At 36.9% G+C, this 27,424-nt stretch overlaps 1 protein-coding gene across 1 annotated transcript in view; it reads right to left on the bottom strand.

The window, feature by feature from the left end:
- Nucleotides 1-1,909: 1,909 nt before the first annotated feature.
- USP10 (ubiquitin specific peptidase 10) overlaps nucleotides 1,910-27,424 on the bottom strand; it is a 50,116-nt gene continuing 24,601 nt past the window's right edge. Inside the window, exons 4-14 of the mRNA XM_032195496.1 lie at nucleotides 25,738-26,748; nucleotides 21,099-21,190; nucleotides 19,794-19,903; nucleotides 19,297-19,352; nucleotides 17,766-17,869; nucleotides 16,923-17,022; nucleotides 15,500-15,680; nucleotides 11,292-11,457; nucleotides 6,964-7,108; nucleotides 5,704-5,769; nucleotides 1,910-3,010 (exon numbers count right to left, since the gene is read on the bottom strand). Of these exons, the coding sequence (XP_032051387.1) occupies nucleotides 2,823-3,010; nucleotides 5,704-5,769; nucleotides 6,964-7,108; nucleotides 11,292-11,457; nucleotides 15,500-15,680; nucleotides 16,923-17,022; nucleotides 17,766-17,869; nucleotides 19,297-19,352; nucleotides 19,794-19,903; nucleotides 21,099-21,190; nucleotides 25,738-26,748 (2,219 nt within the window). The 3' untranslated portion in view covers nucleotides 1,910-2,822. The remainder of the gene's footprint in view (nucleotides 3,011-5,703; nucleotides 5,770-6,963; nucleotides 7,109-11,291; nucleotides 11,458-15,499; nucleotides 15,681-16,922; nucleotides 17,023-17,765; nucleotides 17,870-19,296; nucleotides 19,353-19,793; nucleotides 19,904-21,098; nucleotides 21,191-25,737; nucleotides 26,749-27,424) is intronic.

Genomic DNA, 27,424 nt, shown 5'->3' with positions numbered 1-27,424 from the left:
ATTTAAAAGACATAACAGACGAAAGTACTGCACAAGTACTTTTAATTTGAGGTTTACGACATCTTCACAAAGCTCCCAATGAGGGTATCAGAAGCTGCAGAGATGAGTGCCTCTACACAGCGGTAAGGTTTTCCTTCCAAAAACCAACACTTTGGACACATACAGCCGTAAGAGCAAAAGCTGCAGCCGTAACCATCTGTTGTAGGTGTACAGTGAGGCTAGGAGACAGAACAACCAATTTTTTTCCCCCAGACCAATCCTACAGCTGCACAGGCTGGGTATTAAGCTGCAAAGAAAGGGGACTTGGATATAACTACCACAACAGCTGAGCAGAGAATAATAATCTCATTTCACAGATTTCAAAACATGGTTTCTCCTATTTGGAACAACTAACACAGAACCAATGTCTCCAGAGCACCAGCTCCAAGGTAATTCCTCTGATGGGCAGCCCTGGAAGCAGCAGCCCCCTGGCACATCCCCTTGCTAGCCCTGGCCGCAGGGACTCAGGAGGGATGTCTCAAACCCAACCTTCAAATCAGAAAATAGTAAGGATTTGGTGATCAAACAACTAAGTATGTACTCGGCTACCCAGAACAATTGAGAAAATACTGTAACATTTTCTCAGCCTCAGGATTGTGGCACAGTGTGCAGTTGACGCTACCTAATAATTTTTAAAAAGCCAGCGAAGATCATCCATCTGAAGATCATCCAACTTGGAGACACGGGGCTGAGCACTCCTACTGCCTGCTGGCTGCATCCCACGGGAGTCAAAACCTGGGAAGGGGCCCCGGGCAGCACACTCATTCCTTACGCGGGAACAGCACCTCCAGGACTGACTCACTGCAGGAAAGCCCAAGTTCTCCACCATCCGATGAGAACATAGAAAAGTCCCAGGGCAAGTCAGCAGGGCTTGCTCCAGCAAGCCTTGCTCCTGCCACCGCCAGGCTGTTGACTCAGCAGCCTCGGTGCCAGGACAGCTTCGCTGCTCCTCAAACACGTGGGCCTGTCGCGGGAGTTTCGTTTCCGCTCCGGGAGCCACGTGTCCGCTGCCCTGCGTGGTGACATTGTGTAAATTGCAGCCACGACTTCACATCTCCAGCCTACTCCTTTCACAGAGCAGCCGTGAATAAACTTCCCATCTTTTGTAAGGTGACTAACTGCTGTTTAACTTGGGCAGAGAACACAAGAGGGAATCCCATGTCAACGGGCAAGTGTTGAAACCTAAGGCATTTACAGAGCTGCGTCCTTCTTTTGGAAAAGCTAACGCTGCTAAGACCTGCACCCATCCATCTCCCGGACACGCAGGCAATGCAAATTAAATGCAATCGGCAGTTTAAGGAAATGTTAAAGAAATCTATTGGAACAAAGTTCCTGGAAAATTAATGCAGCTATACTTTCTTCAGAGCTTTGAGGAAAATATGATTTTTTAAAAACCTAAATACCATCTAAAAATAAAAAAAAAAAGAGCAGTGTATTTGATCAAAGTATATACACTTTAACCTCACATTGGCTATGCATGTTAAAATCAGCCGTGTTTTTTTAATGAACACATTCTTTTAGTGAGACAAAACCACATCTACCTCAAAGCATCTGTGCTGGGCACAAAAGGAAGTCACCCCCCCGCCATTTGCTCTGGGACTAGGACAGGCATCCCAGGCGTGGGCCCTGCAGGAGCCTCGTAGCTCCTCCAGGCTGACTGATCTCTTCTCCCTTTTCCTCTCTCCTGAAAGCTCAGTTGGATCCCAGTGCCAAATGGGAGCATTTCTGAAGTTGTAAAAGACAAAAAGCATCTGCACTTCATTTGGGGGACATCATCTCCACCTTGTAAAAAGTGTTCTGAAGCCATTTTCAGGAGCTTCCAAGGCTAGAATTTACACTAGAGGAAAAACAAAACCCACACGCACACACCTTAAACCAACTTTGTGACTTTTATTGATGGGCGACAACTTTATACTTCTAGATATCACTAAACTGTGTACAATTAGGAACTCAACATTATAGGAGAGCAGACAGCAAAATTAAACAAAGCAGACTTAAAGAAATATCAATCTTAATTATTTTGCCCATTTTTTTTTTTAATTTCATGTACACAGAAGCATAAATGCAGTTTGAAATTTCTTAATAGCAATAAAGTTACAATCACCCATCTATATAGACTAACATCTTAACTCCAAATATTTGATCTGCAATGTGTACTTAAGCAGTTTCTCATCGCACAATTATTAAAATGTGTCTTCCTATTAGGAACCAGCAACTCTGCATTTTGTACGTTTGTACATTTTTTGAAGCACATAGGACCATTCCCATCTCATACAGATCGGCTCATATTTTACCACTTATCAAAAACTATTGGGGAAGCAGAGAGCGCTTTTTATTTTTTTTATTTTTTTATTTTTTTACTTAAGTAAAGATAAAACATTTTCACAGAAATCTACAAGTTCTGTTGCTGGTGCAGGGTTTTCTTCTACTACGCAATTAGAAAGTGGGAATCAAATGCAAATCCCCTTTTATTATCTTAGGATTCAGCATTAACTCAGATTTTTCTTTTTTTTTCTTTTTTTTTTTTTTTTTTTTTTAATATTTTTGTGATTCTTGAGACTGAGTCTTTCAACCAAGTGACTTCATTCTGCAAAGTCAAAAGTCAACACAAACTATGTTGTGCACAAACCCAAGGTAGTTTCCTTTTTCACTCTATCCCATAGTTGCAAGGGAAAAAAAAAAAGATTCACTCAAAAGAGCATTTACAGGAGGAAAAAAAGTTAGTGATAGTTGGCGTTCTACAAAGCAGGTATCTTGCACACACAGCATAAAAGGGAGAAGTTTCACAGCAGGTCAACTCGGCGGTAGTACAGGAGGTAGGCTGTGCGTTCTGCAGACGGCTTCACCACCTGGTACTGATTTATCACTTTGACTGCCTGGTCATCGATGCGTAACCAGCCATTTAGACCAATTTGGAAGACGTCCGTAGTGTAGTGGCCACCAGTTGCGCTGTTTCCGTGATGATAGACAACTGCAAAGAGAAATTCATGATGCACATACACTGTATACATAGATAAATATCCCCTGAAAGATGAAATCACGAAAGAGTCACGTCCTGCTTTCTTCATAACATACTCATGGTGGTTTAGCCAGATAGCTTGATCTGGCTTAAACGAGAATCTGTAAGTGCTTCCTTACACTTGGTGATAAACTTCAGCCAAAACCTCCACTTACAAAAACCTGAACGCTTCATGATAGCATTCATTCAGAGGAATTTCTTATTCCAAAGTGTTAAAACTGTGTTTGCAAAATGTAACTTCAGCCTAAAAATTGCAAAATACTCCATATTATTAGTGATGTTTCTCCACTATACCAAATCTCCTGATTCTAAAGGACACTGAATTAAGAACAAAAACTGCCACAAAGCATTTTAAAAATTCCTGGAGAATTTTCTGGGAAGGGATTTGCCTTACAAAGGACATCTGCAGCAGAAGGCAACCCTTTTCAACTCCCCACAGATACTGCCATGCTTAAGAAATACTACAAGATACATGTTCTGTCTGCTGGTGACAGTATTTTATTGAAGCTACTTATTAAAAAGAAAACTCAGGCATAACTACATTTTTTTTTAAAAAAAAAAAAAAAAAAAAAAAAAAAAAAGAAGGCAAGACTACTATAGGGCATTCTATATGGCAAACAAGCGTAAAGCTTTCCTTTAGGCAAAAAAAAATAACTGAAGATATATGAGTGGACAATAAACTCCCAGCAGAACACAACACTGTTCAAATCACACTGATTATTATAAAGCAAATTATTTTATCCATGATGATTCTTTCGTTTTAACTAGAATTTTGTTCTGAAAACAGGTTCTGTTGAAGTACCAATGTACACATTTCCCATATATTAGTTCTCAGTAATCTCCTTAAAACTGTGAATGGGACATAGCTGATTGACTATGAATACTACTGCTTCCAGGAGAGAATCAAACTGTCTTCTCTCCTCAAATATCTTCACGTCCAAAATGTTTTCAGAGGATACATCTCAACTCTCCTTAGAGAAATCAAACCTGAAACTCAACACTGAGCTCTCGGTGTTAGGTGCAGACAGTGCCTCTAAGTGGAAGAAATCTTTTATATGTGTAAGTGTAAGGATACATAAAGTTGAAAGCCATTTCTTTCAGGAACACATAAGCCATAACCTTATGCCTAACAAGCACAAAAAAAGGCAGAAATATTGCCATATTTGACAACAGCAAAAGTACATATTTATGAAACATTTTTCAATCTGTCTTTTCAGCCTAAAAACACACTTTGAACTTGCTCAAATTTTCTTCATACTTGTACACAGCCAAACATTTTACAGCAACGTGAACTAAGCAAAGCAAAAAGGCAGAATATACCACATCTACAAATTCTGGGGAATTTGTGAAATAAGCCTTTTATGGCAACTTCAACTTAAATTATCTACGTTCTAAAATGTAGTTTATCACTACGTAATTAGGACTATCCTGTGTGGTATCTGTGGATTCTTCAAAGCCTTATTTAATGATTTAAAAGTCATCTAACTAGCTGAGTTTCTGTGGATGAGAAGTCCTAGACTGACAGAAGACTGAAGTACTCTAACTTTTCCATAGAAGAAATCAGAAAAACACAGTGCATAAACGCTGAACCACCCCAACTCCCTCAGTCTATCTCCATAGGAGCGGTGCTCCAGCCCTTGATCATCTTTGTGGCCCTCCTCTGGACTCCTACTATGCTCATGTCCTTCTTGGGCTGGAGGCCCCAGACAAGATGAATTTTCTTCAAGCCATTTAAACACAGTCTCCGAACTTGTCCCATGAAATCTACTACCAATAAAAAAAATTACACTGCCAGGAATAGTTCTGAATTTCCAAAAAGACAGTTTCTTTTTTCTTGTTTTTTTCCTTCTATGACCTCAGTGATCACAAAACTGTATCCAAACCACCAAGTCACATAAGGCCACCAGTACTGGCACAGATTTGGTGACATGAAAGTTAAAACCTCTGGTTCTCCCGTTTATTATGTTCTCTTAATGCCAAGGCAAATAGGCAGGTGCAGATCGTAAACTGTGTAGGAGTGCTAAACTGCAGGAAATCCATTGCTGCCTAGAGACTGTTTTGTCCAATATTAAAACGCTGCTTCAGAGTTCCTACATGAGCTTCCAATCTTAACTACCAATTTAGGTATTCCGTATACATCGCAGACTCTCTTAAAAACATCATTTCTTCACACAAAAATCATCATCTCCTCCAAGATAAACTTTTCTACCTACAGCATGCTATTCATACACTGCCAGCAATATTCATCTCGAGGGTTGAAAGCGATGCAAGGACAGCATTTAAACAGCTATTTCAATAGGTGTTTGAAACGTTATTGTGAAAACCAGTGGTGTATTTTAGGCAAAACTATATTACAGCTGTATTTCAACTTTTGGTGGTATTTTTCAAGATGGATCTGCTACAGAACTTTTTGTAAGAGTTTCAAGCTGAATAGTCAGATATATAAAGAGAGAGATAGCATTATATGTATATATGCACATAAAAAAAATCACTAATAGAACTTGATAATCCCAAGTTATTTCAGTGTAGCTTAAAAGAAACTATTATGTTATCCAGGAAACTCCACGGTTTCTAGAATTCTATACGCATAATTTGTATTTGCAATACAGGAACTAGAGGCAGACAGATAATTACAGATAGCATACCTGCAAAGAGCCGGTAGGTTCTTTGGCCTTTAAAAATTTTACTTTTCACACCGGGAGACAGTAGCTCTGGAGGAGGGAAAAAAGACAAAGACAGTAGTTAGCTAGTGTGGAAATTCAGTTTCAACAGACATCAGTTATTTCTAAAAACAGAGAAACCAACAACACCATAACGGAGAAAGTTTTAACTAAAATGTCTCCTGTAATTTTTAAAGGATGTTCAAAATTCTGATACCTGGCAATGAAAGCAATGAATTTTGAAGTTTGATGAAAGCTAGTATTCACTGAAGGATTAAAAATACAATTTAAAAAAAAAAAAAAAAAAAAAAAAAGAAAAAGAAAAAAAAAGAAAAAAGAGAGAGAAAGAAACATGCAACAGATCAGATACACTAATTCTACAAATATCCGTAATACCCATTAAGGCATTTGAAAATGAAATATTAAGTAAAACAAAAGCATATTACTACCCGACAAAGCATGTTATCCAACCTGAGATCATTACTAATAGTTAGTAATAATTGATTTTATTTCTTTTCCCTATCTAAGCTGGATGGCTAACAGTCATCTTGTCAGATCAAAACAAAATGCATTTAATGTTGCAAGCTTCAGATGCTGGATTACATGCAAGTTCTCAGAGTTCGTAAAAATCAACGTCTCTTAAAATAATTATTAAAAGGCAGACCTTTATCATTTAACCTCTGAAATGTTGCTTACTAGTCTGTCTTCAGGCTGTATTTTCTATAAAGTGCTGATTTCCTTTCATCAGCCACTATTTATTACAACAGTTTGCCAAGTCTGAGTGAAATCTGACATAAAAGTATCTAGTATTAGTTGGCACCAGCCTCGGGTAGGGACATAGCCCTTGTTGAACAGGGTTATTTCCACTGTTTGTCCTCAGCCTACAACCTTACTCCTTACATCTGCAGGAAACTCTTATTCAGCCAACTCAATGCCTAGGATGTGGCAGAGGTTTTAAGATCTTTCACCACTGCACAATGGTGGCCCAAACTGTGTTACAGACAACATCAGAATCAGCAAGACTGAACCCAGAAGCCTAAATATAATATATTCTCTTTACAGAGAAAAAGAAAGCATACAAGACATTCATCCAAATTACTGAAGTTTCTAGGTGGCAATACCTTTCATGGAAAAGGAATCTTGTGCACAAAGCTGGGAGTAAAAAAGGAAAAAACAGTAACACACTACAGAATTTAACATTATTCCTTCCAAAAAAAGGGGAAAATTCTGTTCCAAAATCTTTACCTTTACTAATTTCCAGATCAACAGGATACTCAATGTTCTTGATAAGCTTCTGACATCCACCAGTCTTCTCATATACAAACCGCTTGAGGTGTAAAACAAGAACAGGGGGGAGTTCTTCTAGTGTCACTCTTCGACTGATTTCCACCTAAAAAGAAAAAACAAAGATCACGAAAAACTGGTTCTTGTTGACTGCTCAAAATCACTCCTTTAAAATTTGTCTTTAATTCGAAATACATCAGTTCAAAAGAGTCTACATAATATAACACAGCTTATTTATTAACTTATAATAAAAACTGCAGTTTAAAATCTTAAAGCATACTGGACCTTTAGCCAAGCTACTCATAAAGTTACTGTTTGGAAATTAAAACTGGACTCAGAAGAAAAAAAATGCCTTCCTAGAAATTCTGAAATAAAAAACAAATCTCCAGGTAATTACTTTAGTGTTTTTTTGTGTTTTTTTTTTTTTTTTTTCCTGAATTTTCTGATCGAGAAACGCCGCTTTCATGGTCTTTATGATAAATCAGCATGTTGTATTCCAACAAATTCTGCTACTGAATGTGGAATAGAAATTCATGCGGAAAAGCTATCACTTTTCCAAGCCTGACCATTAAAACTTAGGCCTCTTAAGATGCTGAAGCAAGCAGATTTTGTAGGGCACTTGACTTCCTCACGGATTTGAGCTAATCCGATTTACAAGAAATAATTTGACATTTGAAACAGAAATAGTCTCTACAAACTGTAAAATTTTACCTACATCCTAAGGGTTCAAAATACACCTTCCTGCATCCAAAAACCATCTAACCACTGGCAACAGTGGCAGCTTCTGAGCTTTAAGAGAGGTTTTATTTTGTGCTTTTCGTTGTTGTTGTGTTTTTTTTTTTAAACCAAGCAAGCCAAACAGAGCCCTGTTCTTTTCCACTCAACTAAGTGCCTGCTGGTGCCCACCTGTCCATCTTCCAGGAATAACAGGCAGAAAAAGAAGCTGTAAGGCAGACTGTGAAAGGGAAGGTGACAAGACGAGGTTCACACAATTCTCCCAGGAACTTAAGGGAGCATGTATGTACCATGCATCTTAGCACAGAATGGCTCCTGCTTTTAGGGAGCAAGTCTGTATAGGTTTATATATATAGAAAAAATATGCACTCAGTTCACACAGTTAACACTACTTCAAGATTTTCCTGGAATTGAGTCTTCTCAATCTCAAATCTTTAATTCAGTTTTGAGCAAAAGAAAAAAAAAAATTCACAGACCCCAGCCCAGACCAAGAACAGAAGGGTGCTGAAGAACATCACTGCAGGGGTTTCAGCAGCTGCCATTCTCCACCCCCAGTAAGCCAGCTGGTGTATGGGACCAGATGCCTGCCCCTCAGCTGTGCCACCACCTCCAGCACATTGGCTTAGATCGCAGATCAAAGCAGCTGTGTGTGTGTCTGTGCCAGGCTGGAGAGCAGCAGCTGAGGAACAGGCACACGCTCTGCTGTCCTGACACTGCTAGGGGCCCCGATTCCTGGCAGCAACACCACCAGCAAACACTGCCACAAACGCCTGTTTAGTGAACACGACTCAGAGTCCTAAGAAAATATTTGTATGAGCCTCAAGGAGCAGCTTGAGAGCTCCAGGGGATGTGAAGACTCCTTAGAAGGAGTTTGTGGAAGGTAACCTGGAAAAGTAAATGAAGCAAGGCTGCTTTGCTACTCAAGAAGATTCACTTCTGGTAGAAAAACGTGAACAGGTCTGTGAATAAGAAAAAAATATCATTCTAATGAAGTTAAAAATTAAGCTTTTCGAATACACATATGTATTCACTGTTTAAATGTTCAAGATTTCAGAAACTGATCTGCTTAACCACGAAGAACCAGAGAGGGATAAACAGCAAGAGAATGACATTCCATTTTAAACATCTGTGTAAACTACCTATTTATTTTCAACTCAACTGCAACTCCCTGAGCGATTTCCTGTTTATATTAATACACACATAAAATTCAAAATTAGCTCTAATGACTCAAAAAATTAAACTGTAAGAGAAATCATTCACATATGTGGAAGATTATTCTTTTCACATATATTGCTTATTCCTAGAACTCGTAAAGAACACGATTCAGATTATAAACAAACAGAAGACAACAACAACAAAATGAAATAATACAATGAGATTTTTAGCTTGAGCAAAAGTTCCTGAGTTTCCCATCTGGAAAATGAGGATGGAATGCTTCTTCGCAACACATTTAGAAAATTACTATCTGCAAAGTCCTAAAAGTCAACGTGTTCAGTGTTTTCTCTACAATTTGTAATACAAGAGCAGCTATTTCGACTTGAATTTTTCCTTAAAAAATCTAAAAGACATTGTGAATGCTTGTATTTCCATTCAGACTCTAAAATATAAAGCAGACCAAACCTCCAGCACCTAAACTGAACACCCATTTATTGCAAACCGTATAATTGAGCACTGGGTTGTCAGTAAAGAAGTTAATACCATCTGCAGTAAAGACCAAAAAAAAAAAAAAAAAAAAAGAATGACTAGCAAAACAAAATTGATGTGGTAAATTTTGACGAGTATGCATTGCAAATGTTTCTACTTGGAAGACAACCAGAGAAATAAATGTTCACAACACTCACTCACTCCTACTGAGCACACAAAGCAGACAAATTTCAGCTATCCACCTTCAGGTTTTCAAATAAAGTAGTCCATGCTCTCTTAATCTGACCCTATTTTTATTTGGCATATTTAGAAGACTAACAGGTACAGAAATAAAATGACAGACAGAACAACTACAACTGAGGACTCTTTCCATACTGGACTACTGAAAACAATTACAAAAAGTGTATGAAAAATTGACATCTGAGCAATCCATCCACAACAGAGATGACCTTCGTTAGTAATGCATTCCGTAACAAGCACGACACTAGGGAAATAAGTTTAATTTATTACTCTGTATCACAAGTTCTCAAGCAATTACTCCTTTTACGTACAGTATTATTTGAAAACTATGATAAGCAGTCAGCAGAACTGCATGAGTCTGGTGGCTTCACCTGGCAGGGCAGGTAAACTGCACCACAATCACTCTCACTCCTCCTCAAAACAAAACAAAACCAAGAAAGGCTATAGAGCAGCAAAAAGGAAAAAAGCAGGGCAAGTTAACTCCAGCCCAGCCAGACCCAGCACAATGAGGGTGCAGAACAAAACGTCTTGGTCCTCCAAGTGACAGAAAATCACAAGGCTTGGAAATCTCTAAAGGTCCTCCAGTGCATCCCCTCTAAATTCAATGATAAACAGTTCATATAAATCCTGATGGGCGTTTCTCTAACCTTCTCTTAAATAGGAACGACAACTCCACAAGCACCTCAGGCAAGCTCAGCCTGGTTCCTATTTCCTGTTCAAGTATCACAGAGTAATTAGTCTCTTCCTTTTTAGAGCAGCCTTTGCCAAGTCTTAAATCCAGTTTCATCCCTCTACTTCCATATCATTTCTTCTTGAAGTTGAACAGCTTCTGCTGCTTATTCTTTCCTTTTGTAGCAGAGCTTTTAGCCTGCCATTCACTGTTTGCTCTCTTCTGGATATTCCCCAGCTGTGAAGAATATCCTTGTTCAACTGATTACCTAAAACTGAATACAGTATTTCTGCAAAATTGCATACAGCAAACCAAGCAACTACGTAGTTGTCATGGACACTTGAGCAGTTCTATTGGCTATTGAAAGATTTTAGATTTTCATTCCAGACAACGATAATGACCGTTATGTGTTTTAGGGAGGTTCTGCATGGGCCTCTACCAAGCCAGTGATCGACAACTAATTTCATTGCTGACTTGTAAGTTAAATGTGTGAATAAAAACCCATCGGGGACAGCAAGGCAGTCAACGACGCAGGTGTAGTGCTTCCAGAGCGTTCTTCCTAACATTACGGTGCGCTTTCAAGCAGTGCTCTGAAGAGCTGCTCCTGTGACAAGAACACCTGGCAGTCCCTAGGAATCAGCACGTTAAGATTAGCTAAAGCCATTTTGCTTAGAATAGTACATATTATTATCACAGTTTACCCTGTTAATTTAATATATACTCAACTAAAATCCTCAACCAATTACTACGCCAACTCAGAAACCATACCAATTTACAGGCACAGTCTTGCTTAAGAATTAGCTCTCTTCTTTGAATGACTTTCACTGTATGTATTCAAATGTATTACATTTTACCACTGGAGAACACTGAAAAGGTTAGCACCTCTTTTATTAACATAAGGAATAGTGTTCAAGTAACTATTTGTAAACCAAGAGCTGAATAAAAACCCTTAAAAAAAAAGTTTAATATTTGACTGTAAAAAGGGGTCAACAAAACACACCTCTTGCTTGGTTTTTGTGGTATAACCCTGGACAGACTCTCTTGCCACCAAACTTTCCAACGCATCCTGAACTGTGCGTATCTTGTCAGACTGGATATCCAGTTGTAGGGTGAAGAAAGGTTGCAGTGTAGCAGACTCCTTGGAACTCTGCTGGTAAACAACAGATCTACAGGAAAAAAATAAAAATAAAGTGTAAAAAAGCAAGGTAATTTTCAACAATGTAGAATTTTTTAAGTTAAAATGGATCGAAGTCTATCTTAATAACACAATTAATAGTTTAACCAAAACCAAACAAGCAAATAACAAAGCTTAAGCATAAGTTTCAACAACTTAAATCCACTTTAATGCAAGTAAAATGACTTTCACACCCCCTTAGAGCATACTGGCTGGAATTATATATGAATTGTTTTATTTATGCAACGATTAAAACAGTTATTGGGTAAGCATCAGATAGTTAAAGAGAAACATAGAAATTCTTGATCACGCATTTAAAAAGATTCAACTCAGGACAATTTTTTTCTCTCCCATGTAAACATGAAATGTGAATACAGGAATGGAAAATAATCTATCACAAATTAGGACCAAAAGATAAAGTATCAGACATTAAAACATTTATGATCAAGTCTACTGAATTGCATCTTGAGCCTTCAGACAGTTCTACCATTTTATTCTGAGCTGGAAACAAAAACACTGATGTGTTTCATAGCAGAGCACAGCCAAGTATGATTTAGGTTAAATAAAAGTCTCAAGAGTAGGAATAGTTTACACTAAAAAAGCAGGTAAGATACCGCAGGGCTATAGTTAGATTTTTGTAAAAATTGTAAAACACAGAGCTTTAAAATAAAGTCCAAACTATACCTAATTGTATTCCTACCTTGGTCACTAAAGCATGTTTCTACACTGCCAACCACAAAAATATTTCTGCTCTGTGAAACATACCTACTTTTTGCAAGTATGTTTGGAACCCAGCTCTTTACGCATGGAGGCACAGAATGCTTGTATGTAAATCTAAAACCATGGCTCCTACCATTTTAAAATCATCCCTTATCACATCAAATCTCTGAAGTTATGCTTTTGAAATAAATATTCAGAAATGCAAAATATTAATCTTTATCTAATCTACATTTTGCTGTAAAAAATGACAACCAACTCTAAATTCTGCAATAAAAACACATTTTTTCAGCCACTTCACTAAGTCCAATTTCATACTGATTTTAAATTGTTTGTTTAGATCTTGCCATAGGAAATATAAACTATGCTCTGTCAAGGACTGGCGTTTCCTTTTCCTCCCATCATTTTCTGTGTCCAGACTTTGTCTATGTACTCTTTTGTACAAAAACTGGAGACTTCTGCAAAACTGGCAGTGCTAGCAACCTAGGGCACGGGAACATGTTTCCTATTTGTTTTTGTTTTTTTTTGTAGTACATTCAGTTGGAGCCTGTAAGTAATCTGGCTTGGTGCTAATTGTTTCGTGCAAAGAGATAGTACGCTCTTCAAACATGTCACTGCACTGAGTGGACTCTTCCTGATTTCCTGAAGACCATCAAACACAGCTCAAGAATTTATTTTAGTTTGAAAGCAGTACTTACATTAAAAAGTCCCAGCTGTTTGTTTTATACTAAAGAAATGATTTGTTTATGATATTGTTCAGTTTATTATTGTGCCACACTAAGCCTGAAAGCAGTGAAATAATTAATATAGTCCTAATTCATGTAGCCATGCTGAAATTTCTTTGCATTATATATAAAACACTAACATACAGGTTTTATGCCTCTACTGCAAATTCCTGTCAAAAGACCCCTTTTGATTCAGGCAAAGCCCTGACACAGTAACAGAAAGCCAATGCATCTTTATATTGGCAAACATATATTCTTCAGAGGGAAGAGAGCCTATGAAAAACAGTAGCATCTTTATTTCAGTTTAACACTTCCTCCTTGGCTATATTTAAGGACAAAACCTTCAACACATGGCAAGCACAGTGTTCCAACAAACAAACTCTCCACTGTGTAAGTCCTTGCTGCTTTTGGATACATTTCCCAGCCCCTTTTTAAGCTAACCATTATTTAGTGCAATAATCAACAGAAAATTGCTAGCAATTCCAACTGTTTTCAAGTCCAAAGATTAAAGACTTCATTAATAATATGGATGATATTCTGAAAAGATAACACTGTGTTTGTTTTTTTTAAGAAGTCACATGAAATAAGATTGCAACATTTCTTCAAAATGCAGAAATGGATCTGGCAGCAAAACCTTTGATGGAATTTAGTTTTCCATAGATAAAATGAGTAATCGGAATAATTAGAAATTTCAGTTGATCAAGGAAAAATCCATCATTTTCAGTAAATAATCTCATGTATTCTAAGAACTCTGAAGTTAGCAGTACTGTTCCAAGATAAAAATTTTTTCATGAAAACAGGCACTTCTCATTGCTATCCTGCTTAAATCACACCAATACATTATATGTATATCCTTTTAAAATAAGAGTTCATTCGAAGGGAAGAATTGTTGCTATTTATGGAAATATTTAGCAGGCTTCTAACTGGATATAAGCTAGCTTGTGTAATTAATATTTGAAATTCACGTGAGCTGAAAAAAAATCAAAAGGGACTCTGCACATGAACAGATCAGACCCTGACAAAACTCTATGTGCTTACATTTAAGCCTCACATTGCCCTAAGAAAATAAGTTGTTTAAGTGATTACACCTAAATAGGCATTTAATAGTCTGACCCAAGCCAGAAGATGCTAATGCACACCATGTTCTCCTAGCTGCTTTTTCCATGGGATTTTTTCCAAGTTTTGATGCTTCTTTGGTAGACTTCTACTGGCAATTCTGTATTCAATCCTTCCTATCTCCACCCTCAGCCTCAGAGGAGGAAGCCTTCCAACATCACAACATGGGATACTGTTTCTGTGGTAAATTGTGTGACCTAGTTTGGAGGCTAAATAAAATGGGTGTGGTGACTGTAGACAACAGATGTCAGATCGGACCTTGTGGTTCTGTCGCTCAGTGCAAGTTTTTGCCTTTTTCAGTACCATCTCTATTTTATGTCATTTCCTGTGGATTTCTACAGAAGACAGCATTCCCTAAATATTCGTAATTTAACATACTGATGGATTCCTACTGAGATCTTGACTCCAACCGTGACAAAAACACTACAGGGTATTAACAATACTTTGGGTAAATGAAGATACCATCAACATGGAAGTTCAATACGTACAAACAGCTGTCTGCCAATTTTTATGGAAAATACCATTTTATTTGCCAGCTGTCTGACTGAAATCCCTAAAGAATAATTTCACTGTATTTCCCAGGCAGAAGGCATTATTCACACCTCTGGACTGAATACCTGGCAACGTAAGGAGTCAAACACTAGCAATTAAGTGTCTGTCTCCAATATAAAAATAATTCGTCAAGTCTAGCATTTTTGTTTCAGAATATGTTTTTAATAAGTGTTTACCTTGTTTTCATTTTAAATTACATATTTCTCCAAACAAGCCATGAGGCGTCCTTTCCAAAAAATATTCCTTCAGTATCCACTTTCTGACTTCCTCTGGTATCAGACCTGAACACAAGCAATGTCCCACATTCTTTTCATTCCTGTAACATCTTGTAGCGATTTACATTTTTCCAAACTTTTCGTCTTTAACGTTTTATTTATTAACTATTACACATAACTTTCCTGCCGCTGTGAAGCACGTGTCTAAACAATAAAAAGTTAATAATTTTTTTGATTATATTTCAGTTCTCTTACTGATTGCATTTAGCTCTTGACAAATCTCGCTATACCTTTCTGTTCTGAGGAAAGACTCCTCAGAGTTCATAAAAAATAGGCAGCTGTAAAGTTCTTTGGAATTTTTAGATATTAGTATGACCATACAAAGCACACATTTCACACTCCTCCTCTATATGCAATTGAGTTTTGTTCCCTGAATAACCTGTTTACTTAAGTTGCTTACAAAAAGATTCATACTCTACAACAAATCACAGAACCATTTGGAGCAATCTTTTGATCATTCTGGTTCATTTTCTGAACCCTCACATGCATAACAAATGCTTCATGGTACAACGGTTTGTTCCTGCTGGGAGAGATGAATGTTTAAATTTCTTCCATCCAACTACTGTGAGAAACACAGAAGAGGAATAAGGTATTTGTGAAGGTAAAGCAGCCTACTTGTCTCAACATCTTTTGTTAACAAGTACTATACCTTATATGACCACCAAAAATATCAGTAATTGGAGTCTGAACGAAGTCAGCCTGTCGAGTGACTGATGACTTGTTGCGAGGTCCCACTTGCTCCCATTCATCCTCACTGCCTTCTCCTTGTTCATCTTGCTCCTCTTCTTCATGAACAGTCTGAGCCTCAGGGCCGTTGGAAACTGTGAGTTCTTAAAGGGAAGAAGAAAAAAATATTTTTTTTTGCAAATAAACCTGCATCTAAGTAAAGAATTTAAAAGGAAGATAGGAACTTTTTTCAGAAGATAAGATGTTTTCTTAGATTATCTAGATTTCACAGACCATAGATTTGAGAAGAAAAATTAGTACATTCCTGGTTTCCTCACAGCTGGACCTATCCATATCCATATACAAACAGAAAGCAGCTCACTAATGTGTATGTAAACAGATGTAATTTCCTAACAAAGCTTCATATATTTCAGTCAAATTTGTTGGTTAGAAAACTAGAAAGTCAAGTGTTATTCTGGAAGCATAATTATGCTATTATTAAATAAAACTCCCTTTCTGCACATGTATTTTACTGCGAACCCAAGACTTAGCAAATATTTTCTTTGTAAATGCCAAAGTGAGGAGGCTATAAACTGCATACAGTTAAACAACAAAATATGGAATGATCATTTTATATCATAGAAAAAATTACCCTGCTAAAGAGAAATGGGTAGCTGGTGATCTAAACTCTATAGTTGGCTAAGTATTTTGTTTCATTTTTAATAGGGGACCCAGACATAAAGCCACCATAAAATAAAATGGTGTTTTAGGCTGTGTACATCTCCTAACACTTCTTTCAAAGAGAACTTGTCTCTTGTCTCTGCCTGTGTCAATAAAACTTTAAGTTATAGAATATGTTCCGTTTTAAATTAGATATAAATTAGCCGTTAGTCTAGAAAACTGCACTTCCAAAAAGAGATCTTAATCAACAGAGGTTTACAGATCAGTGACAAAATACACATATTTTTGAACTTCTATGGAGAGAGCCAGAACCCCAGTAAACAACTGACACTGGAGATATTATAAATGGCAGAGAAACATACATATGCTTAAGCTTAAGACAAGGCCAACGAACTTGAGTTAGCCTCAGATAATGTTCAGTTGAGCTCAATAAAGAACTGATGTCACTCAGTATCTATAGAAGCATAATGCTTTTACAAATACAGTGCAAAATTTTGGGTTATTTGTAAACAGGATGGACTTACTTTATCCTTTGGAAAGACTTTATTTAGCAAAAGATTATTTTTTAAACACATGAGTCCTTGAAAATGTAGCATTCTAAACCTATCTCAACTTCTACTCCAAACATTTCTCGGTGTTACAAAATTAACACAAAAAGAGGGGAAACATCTTTAGTGACACGTATTTGAATGAAATGAAGTTCGCTACAGAAAAAAAAAACTAACTTTCATTATGTGGAGAGAGAAGTTTCTTTAGGGTCAGCATTTCTTCGTGTAGTCCATTGAGAATAAATCCCAAGTATTCTTCAGCATCCTCTTGTCTGCCCTAAAAAAAAAAATCCAATAGTTGTATAGTATTTTCATATTTTCAATTTAACAGTAGACAGAAGACATTGAACATCTGGCTTTCCCATTAACATTGTATCAACTACTGAGTCTGAAGTGCAAAGTCAAAGTTTTAATTTTATTGTAACAGCCCCCCATTTTTATTTCAAAAAGAACCAACATGTTAATTGATAATCTCCCATGACAGTGAATACATACATAAGTTCCACCTAGATACAAGCATTTTTTCCACTCTTTTTGATACGTATTTAATTTAACGTGCTAGTTTATAATATTTTTTCAATTTCCTTTAGAAATAAGACTAAAGTTGCAGTCAAAGTCCAAATCAAAAGATGGCTTGAACCATTATCATTTATTCAAATTTAAACTAAACCTGAAATGGTATTTTTAAGTCTCACTGGAAATTCCATCATTCCATGCTGAATCCCAACCAGAAATGAGTAACTGATTATTTCTTAAATACGAATCAACACAGTACCTTCCCTATAGAACGAGAAGTTTTTTCATTCCGACTTTTTCATTATTCTGACACGCCAAACTGTTAAACTTCTTATGAACATCTTCCTACCATTTAAGTCTAGTTTAATTATAACTAACTACCAGGTAGTTGATTTTGGTGATATTTAGGCACGGAAACTGATGTATGTATTGCGTTTACATTGTTTTAGGTACAGTGACTTTCCTGTGATGCAATTACGGAAATAAGAGACTTGTAAGCCACACCTTTTCTGACAGACTTGACTTGATAACTGTCAAAAGTCTATAAATATATGTAGGTTCAAAGGCAGCTCCTGGTCGGATGTCTCTCACAATTTTTTCGCCTAAAGCTACAAGACAAAGAGAAGTATATATAAGTAACACCATACAGAAGTTTTTCTACATTATACCTTCATAATCATTTCGTACATCACTAGATTTTGGAATCTAAAATTCAGTTTCATTAACAGTTTTATTACAGTTTCAGCCAAGTAACTGGAGCTCAGAATCATTAAGATACAACTCTCACATTCATAACCTTTTTCCAAGAGGCATCTTACATGATTCCACATTTACTTACAGATGGTCTGGAAAATGTTATTACTCTCTTTTTGCACCCAACACTACGAAGATTAACAAGAATATCCATAACCACCACAAAAAAAAAAAAATCTGCTTCTATTTAAATTTTTGTAATACTTTTGTTTTAGGGAAGTATTTGTAATGGATCACTTTTCCTTCCTGCAAGGAAGGAGGGGAAAAAAAAAAAGACACCCCCGAAACATTTTGACACAGCATTCAACTTAAAGGTGATACAAAGAAGGCCTCAGAAAATATCCTTGAAAACTACAACACAATGAAAATGACCTAGAAGTAAAGTAAGTTGCATAAGGCAGTAAGATTTGTTTTACAGAAACAAAACTTAAAAGCAGCAAACCACAGAAATGTCTGAACTGCTTGGAAATCACTGGAACAATCAAGGCCTAGTGGTATTTTCTTATAATGTTACATAAACACATTCCTGAAACTGATTTTTATTTCTAATTTGTAATTTCTATTTGTAATATAACAGATTTGGTTTAGAGATTGAACAATGAAACCTGTAAGACAGTTTACTTACACTGAAAACGCTCTATTCCCCACTACATCATTGATCCTAAACACATATTATCAAGAATCATACAAAGTTTTAACACTGAGATAGTGCACAGGATGGTGAGGAATTAAAAGCCATGATCACATTCCTGCAGGGAAGCTCTAACTGCTCAAGAGACTTGTTATGGCCCTGTCTTGTTATGAAGTAATGTATGTGCAATGCATTTAAGGAAAAAAAAAGAAACAGCACAGAATTATAGAATTGAGCAAGCTGATAAACCGAACAGCTGGAAGTATCTAAGGAAGGAAACAGTGAATACCAAATGATTTGTTAGGATGGGGATGTTTCCAGGAAGACATCTTAACAATTAAGCTAACCTTTATAAAATATATATATATATTCTTATTGCATTTGTACATTTGATCTACCAAATGGAATAAAGTACGTAAGGTCCAACATGTACGACTTCTTGATACAAAACACCAATAAGGAAAACCATGACACTGACAGAAAAGTAACTGCAAACTTTTAAAGATACCAAGAAACCCTGAAATCTGAAGACCAACAGAAGGGATCAAACACCACTACTCACATATCTTATGTACATCGCAATGTAGATCCTTACCCCAAAGCTTTCTTATTATGCTTTTAAAAGACTTTTCTCCTTCTACTCCCACTCACCTTGTTTGGCTTTAGGAGGTACAGGCATATTAGTGAACTCATTCATTAAACGAACACTGAAACAGAATGGAAGGAACAACTACACATGAGCAGCAAGTTAAGACTTAAAAGGACAAATAATAAAATTAGATCATTGTCGTTATAGACAACCAAAAGCCCTAAATTATCACTACAGAAGTCTCAATGTTCAGATATAAAAATTAACCAGACCGTCGCTGACCATGATGAGGTGCGAGATTAGCTCTTGCAGTTCTCACAGTTCATTTTTGCACATAGAACGCTAATTAAAAGCTATACTTAGGCAACAGGAAGTATCTTCCTTGACAATGCAAGTAATTAAAGTATAAAGTTCATGATGAAAGTCAAGTGTCATCAAAGAAAAGCACAAGAAACTTTTGGATAGATACTAGCTTTTATCAGTTGCAGTAACAACCATTTCTTAGAGCTTTCTTAATAAGATTAATCCGATCGCAGACTTTTTTAAACAAGCTACTTACAAACTGTCTATCATTGGTGTTGAGGTACACGGCCGCTGTGATTTTGAATACATTGGAATGGACTTCATTAAATGATACATTGGAGGGCAAGCAACCAAGGCTTGCAGGGTCTACGCAGTGGCATTAAGGAAATATTCAGAAAAAATAATCTGCATATTAACCAAATATTCAATCATATTAAAACTATATACATAAACTTAATTCTTTATTATGTAGACTAATCTGATAACTATAGAGGAACTCATGGATGGACTTATCTTAAAACATTAGCTTATTAATGTACAGAAGTCCTGCTTAAAAACCTCAGCATCTTGAAACGTGCAGTGATTTCACTGACATTTTAATCATTCCAAGTACTTTAACTAAAGAAGAAGGTAGCATTTGGTCTAGGAACAGAAGAGGAAAGCTATTTTCATAGGAATGACTTCACAGAATTAACTATTTTAAAGTCAGCACGTGATAACCTGGAAACATTTGCGTGTTAGACTAAGAAAAATGGAAGCCAGAAGACAAAAGTGGTGATTCACCCTCATAACCGAAACGGTGATGTGAAACATTCTTTGGTTTAAGGGCAAGTCTAGAGCAACCAGTAAAACTACAGTACGCCTTGGGAGAAAAATATTTTAAAAACATCAATCTGCTACTATATGATGAAAACAGTGAACAGAGGAAATGTACTACAATACTGAAGGGGCAAAGAAATAAAAAAGGCAGCTGCCTCAACAGCTAGTGAGATATAAACCTGATTCCTAGACCGTGTAAAAATTCAGTAACAAGTTCTCATGGAACATGTTAAGAGTGAACAATGGGAGCTAATAGAGAAAATCAGATAAGTGCAGAACCAGTTATAAGACAGAAGTGGTTATTTAAAGCAGAACTGCTCACCTGGAAATAGGTTATGAGGTTCTGCAACGATCGGTCTTAAAATTAGTTTTCATATTTTCACTAGCAGTACTAGCACTTCACAAAAGAAACACTTAAGTTGTTGCACAAAGAGCCACCAGTAGACACAACTAGAATTTACAAGGAGGTTTCCTTCCAGTCATGAGACAACTACAGTTCTGAAATATTTTGACAGAGCTAAGAGAAACTGAACAGGACTGTGCAACCAGCTGCAGGGAACCTCAGACACTGAGTTCAATGACACCCGAATACCCAGATGCTAGCATTAAACAACTCATCCACAGCATTACGTTACGTGAAGATACTTTTCTGTAGCACTTACCAGAGTAAACCAGGAAAACTTTGAGACAGATAGAATACATTTTAACTTAAGCATATTATTTTTTTCCAAGGTAAGGATACAGCATTGATGTAGCACCAGTTTCCTTTGTTGATCAGCCCTCGCGGTTGCAAAGACACTGGTTTATGTATTAGTTTTACATTTTCCAGTATTTCTGCAGAATGAGAAACAGTAAATTGAGCATCAATAAAATGCACATGCTAGGCATCAAAACAAGAGTGTAATGCTTTACACAATAATGCAAATGAGTTAACAAGATTCACAGAAACTTTAGCAAGTAATTTTAACTTCATTTAAACAGGATTCGTATTTTAATCAGATTTCTTCAGCAGAAGACATCCTGGAATTTGGGTCAGGTGTATAAAAAAATTAATCACTGTTGTTTCAAAATTGAGAACTATTTTTCTTAATTGTTATTTTACTACTGTAAGACTATTTTATTTAGATAAATAGATATAGATGCATATGTAGATGCAAATTCCCATTAGCCGTAATCCCTTGCTATCAATTTTATGGAATATTTGTGAAATTCCTCTCCTGCTCTGAAGAGAACTGATACTGATGTAGCAGCCTTAGCTTACAAGTTTCAACACACACTATCATACAGCGAAATTATCTCAGTGCAAACAGGATGGGCGGATATTAACCTAGTCTTCTGAACAGAACATTTTATTTACTGCTTTAAGACTTAAAATCTACAGGATTACTTAGTGGCTTACACAATATAAAGCTTACTGTTTTCACACTTTCAAATCTATCAGCAATGGCACAAGTGTAAAAACTGTGGCCCATAAACTGAAGTCTGTCACAGCTATGAAATGCAGAGCAAGCAGGGAATTTTTTCCTAGAAGTCTGACCTATTATTTAGGTACCTAAATAAAACCTGTTTAAGGAAAATATTGGGTCTGGCATGTTTTACATTTGCAAAACAAGGACTAGAAGCATACAAGACAGAAAATACAGAAAATACAAAAACATAGCAACTGCCTACCAAGAGGGCTATTTGGTTTTATAATGAACGTGAGGGCCTCTAAAGCCATCACGCTACACACTGCATAAACTTAAGAGCTGGAGCTGTTCACTAGAAGAATTGTCTAAATAGATGCAGGAAGGTGACAGGAGAACAAGGCACGGAGCAATAAGTAGAGGAGGCGATAATAGGAAAAATCCACAGCTTGCTTCTTCCAACCTCTCTGCAGCTATAACCTCTGAAAATGCCAGTTCTAACCAAAACCCAGAAGGTGTAAATATCAGTCCTCTGTTACATTAAGAGCCTGGCATGCGAAAGGGCAGATGACAAAAAGGTCTAACAGCAGACCTTAGCATCTACTGCAGGTACAGACAAAAATCCTTCTGGGACTGAAATGTATTTGTCATTGAATTATTAATGCTCACATATTTCAGAATATGTTAACGCAAAGTTTTAAATGTGTTGTCCACACATTCGATCTTCCTGTTAACATAATTAATCACTGTTGAAAATTAGGATAAAAATAACCTAAAGGCTCTCGTTTCTAAAGCCTACCAATACCTTTTTAGGCTAACTTTATTTTTCCTCACACCATATCATATGGAGTAAAAATATTAAAGACTTTAGCATCCTCTTGTGGTCGTAAAACTGCTTTGGAAACAACGTCTAAAGTAACTGCAGCACGTTTTGTTTCTTTTAACAAAGAATTGCTTTTGTTTACAGTAATTACATTCAATACAATTTTTTCATACCACATCTAACATTTACACAGTAAAATAACTTTTACAAGAGTATCGGAAGAAAGCAAAATACATATAATACCATAAGGAAAGTTTCTTAAGATTTGAAGTTATTTTAAAACACACATCACTAACTGGAATTCACATCTGCTTTACACATCTGCTTTATGTATTTAAAGTTAAAGCCAGGGTAGCTCCTACAATCTTTTTTAAGACAAAGAAAATCCTAATTTTCCACGTTTGTTGAAACATTAGTCTTCAGATTTTACTTCTCTTTCCTCTGCTGCACTATTACATCTTCCCAGAGAAGTAAAGCTCAAAGAGGAACAAAACAATTTCATCAAGCCCTCGTCAGCAACAACAGAATTACAACAGTTACCTTCCATCTTATTACAGCTGTATAAATTGGCATTAAGACAAACTGGAAATCAAATTTAGTCATCTTCAACTCTACTCGGGACACTTATCAACTCCCTAGAGTTTACAGAATAGCTTACTCTGAGCCTAGATAAGACTATCAACTATCATCCAGTTACGCATCACAGTGTAGTTATTAGCTGTGAAATGTGGCAAGTTAAACGTGACCAAGTTTGTTAATTTTTGACAGATACAGAATATTTATAACTGTACTATCCCTTAGAAATGAATTATTAAAACATTTATCCTAGCATTTAAATTAGGCTAACATGAAGAACTTGTACTGTGCTCCCTTTCTAAATATGCAAGCCCTGCACCTGTTCTTTTCTACCACTCTACATGTATTACCAGATTTCCTCGAAATTTGCTAAATTAACATCAATTGTTCATAACTTGCTTCAAAAGTTCCCTTTACCTGTTTAGTAGCTATGCCATTAAAGCCACTCGTAGCACACCTTAGCCACTTGCTGAAGTTAACTGTTCAGGACTTTTGTCCCCATGAAGATTAACGTGAGAACTGTTTTGTTTTTTGGTCCTGATTCTCACCTCCTGATCTATTGCAGGTTTCATTTGAATTTGAGGACTAAGAAGCCACAGACCTTTGTGGATGAATGAAATAGCATCAAATTTCAAGGTGCCTGTGAACCATTAATCCCCATGTAGCAACTGGTGAAATTAAGGTAAGAAACACTGATTTATCCATGGAAAAGGCACCTGTGCTTGTGTCCTGAGCACCTGTTTTAAACAGAAGCTATACAGAAGGGCCTCAGAGCTCCAACATTAAGTCAGAAGATTTACTAACATCGCTTGCTGAACTCGAGATACTTACGTAACACCTTTTGTAAGTGGGTGTAGAAACAAAGGACTTAATAAAGTGTTCTCAGTCCTGTTTGGGAAACAGGTACATCATCTCTTTTCTTTATTTTTATTTTTTAAAATCCCCTTCTTCCACAGAGCAAAGCACTGATCACATGGCATTCTGATGCTTGTGTAAACATTTTGTAGTGAAATCAGCAGCATCTGAACAACAGGAATTGCAGCAATGTAATTCCTATCTAAATTAACTGAAATGAGAAGATGTGTTCCTATTCACTGGAAACATATATAATCAAATTTTTCCTCTGCAAAGCAAGCTAATAGTGAAGGTGCAAAAGAAAACTGCATAAAAATAATATTGCTATTTCAATACATTGAGACAAAATAAAAGCTCTGCTCCCACCTGGTGGCAAAATACTGTAGACATTTACTGTTTCTGTACGAAGCTAACCTAAAACTGAAGCAACTTGGACATGACAAAGTAACTTCATCTGTGGTAAGCAGTTCTATTTTTACTGTTACCACAAAAGTTTTTAAAGTTGCAATTAATCACCAAGTGATAGCGTAAGTTTAGAGTGTAACATACACTGCAGGTATGGGTTCAAACGAACCAGCATCTGTACATACACACACACCGTAGTCCAGCCCTCTATGACACAAGTGAAAAATACATAGAATAAAGCTTTCCTCTCAACAGACAGGTTTAAGCAACGAGACAATTACTGAGCAAGCATGTGGATATGAGGCAGGCATGTACTTTGGGGTATCCTGAACAGAAATCTCCAGGTCAGCTTCCAGTTAAGAGTAGAAAATGATCTTTGACTTGAAGTTGTCACACACGAACTGCTGCAGTACTTGTAAATTAGCTTCTGGCTTAAGTCAGCAGGATTTCGCACAGACCTTTTCACACACGGACTATTTCACAAATTTAAAATACTTATTTTTGTTCAGTGACATAAAATACAACTGGCTATTTTTTTTTTTTCCATGTTTTTGCAAATTTAACTGGGAAACATGTCATTCACATCCTAGTATTTCTCATTAGAGCCACAGATACAATACCAACAGCGCAAGCCTTTATATCACACATTCTTTCTGAATGTACCCTTTGGACGGTTTCTTATAATTACTCTTAACAGGCAGGAAATAGCATTATTTCTGAATAAAATAATATCATTTAAAATGGGTAAGGATTATTCTTCGAAATTTGGAAGACAAACCATTAAAACAACAGATCAATAAATATAAGTACTATTTTCTAAATTAAAATTCCTGAAGCAGAACATATTTAGATGTTACACTTTAGCTCCTGCAAGCATCCAGGAATTTCAGGTACTTTGGCATAGAAATATTAACGCTTTTCTGGAACGCATTACAAGATCGTAAATACCAGATAATATGACACACTGTTTTCACAACAAACTTTTCTAATGTGTTCTCCCTATTACAACAGTATACAGTTGAATCTAACTCGTACATTAAAAAAAAAAAAAAAAGACCATTTAAGCATATTGTTTGAAAAGCAGCAGTATTTTTACTGCACTTGGTACAATATGACAGTGTCTTGTTGCTGTTTACTCAGCTCAGGGGGACGCAAACCTAGCTGATTTAAATCACACCTTTCCCAGCTGTATATTAACAGTCATCTTATTAAGAACATTAGCAGAGGAACCTTCTCTCAACACTGTACACTCCTGTTTACAAGCGAGGAAACAATACCCTTCTACTGTACCATCCACTCGTGTGTGTTAACTATACCTGCAATCTTTATGGCTACAGGATCCTCTGAAACTGGAACAGGCCCCTCTTTGACTTCAACCTGTTTTTCAGGGACCAGAGGAGATGTGGCAGGAGGGGTATACTTAGTCTCAACATAGACCACAGATGTGGAAGCAGAGGGCTTGGAATTGTGAAAAAGACTAGCCCACGATTTTGCAGGCTGATTAACAGGGACTGATCCTGCAACCGGGACAGTTGCCTCAGTAGTAGGTGAAGCTTCCTCAGGCTTAGCTTGGTCTGAGTCAGTGCTTTCCACAGTGTGCAATTCTACCCCATTGGCAGCTGTGTCCTCACCCGAGGATTCAAGTGTTTGTCCATTAGTAACGCCAAGAGTTTCAGTAGTATCAGTACCAGCATAAGACTGTACAACAGCTGTCCTTAAAGGGCTATCTCTGCCAGTCTCTGAGGGGATGCAAAACTGTTCAGAATTAGTAACACTGCATACCTCAGGCTGCCCTGCAGTCCTGGTATTGTCTAGTGCGCTAGAAACAGAATCATCAGAAACAGCTTCGTTAACGAAGTCCACAGAATTGTCCGGGCTGTTGCAAGTCCTTGGGGTGGCCAGGGAGGGGATGTCTCCCGTCAGTTCCGTATCCTCCGTGCTGTTCAGTCCCGATGAATTGGCGTGGCCATTTACAAGAGCTTCTGTGGGAGCGATGCCGTCTTCCAAGTAGCTGTAGTATCCAGGGGGTCTTTTTTTCTTCTTTTTGCGCTCCCTTTGCCCAAGGCCTCCAGACAAGCCATCGTTTTCAGCATTAGAACCGCTATCCAAAGCGAGGGTTGGATCGCTGAACTGGCAGTCAATGGAGTTGTAGTTTGTTTCGCTGAGGCTATCATCAGGGGTTTTCTGAGCAGGTGCACAACTGAGAATGAATTCTGGAGCCTGAGGATTCAGAGTGCTTGAAATACTGTAGTCAGTGTTATTTAGTACAGAGGACTCTGTCTCAATAACTTCATTAACACCAAATTCAATTCTCTGATACTCTTCCCCTGGACAAAAGAAAGCAAACCTGAGTTACTGGATGACATCTAGTCAAAAAGCTACAAAAGTCAAGGAAAAAAAAAAAGTATTTTCCTGCAAGCAACATTCCCTCAAACAAAAATTGTTCTTATTCTTTATCTCAACCCTAATGACCATTTCAAAAGCATCATTTTCCTGAGGACTACAGAATACGTCTCAGCTTCTCTTAAACAGTTTTTTCTTTAATTATGTAATTTTCAAAACCACTGCACTGTTCCTGCAAGGAACACCTGTTAAACCGACCTATTAAGAATAACTATTAAAACCCAATGACTTTAGCAATGTAATGCATTAAGTTAATTACTCAGTAAGTGCATCTAGAACATGGTGCAATATTTAACTCCACACTTCTTCCAAAGTCAGCCTTTTCCACAGCCAACTAGAAAGTGCAAGACTTAAACAGTTTAGCCCTTAAAAATGTAGAGTTTGTTGTTGGTTTTTTTTTCTGGCATGTAAAGATTTATCATAATCATTAACAACTGAAAAATATTTTCATTTTAAATTGTACAGAAACAGTGCAACTAGTTTTTCGAACTCTAGGCTCATCAGTAACTTTTATGACAGCTGAATGTATGACTGACAGTGTGATATGTATGACCAATTGCAAGACAAGAAATGGAACAGACATACCTCAATGCCAGTCAA

The sequence above is a fragment of the Aythya fuligula genome, chromosome 12 (assembly GCF_009819795.1).
Source record: "Aythya fuligula isolate bAytFul2 chromosome 12, bAytFul2.pri, whole genome shotgun sequence".
In the NCBI taxonomy this organism is placed as follows: Eukaryota; Metazoa; Chordata; class Aves; order Anseriformes; family Anatidae; genus Aythya; species Aythya fuligula.
The sequence above is the reverse complement of the archived record's forward strand: the minus strand, read 5'-3'. Positions and strand labels throughout refer to the sequence as shown.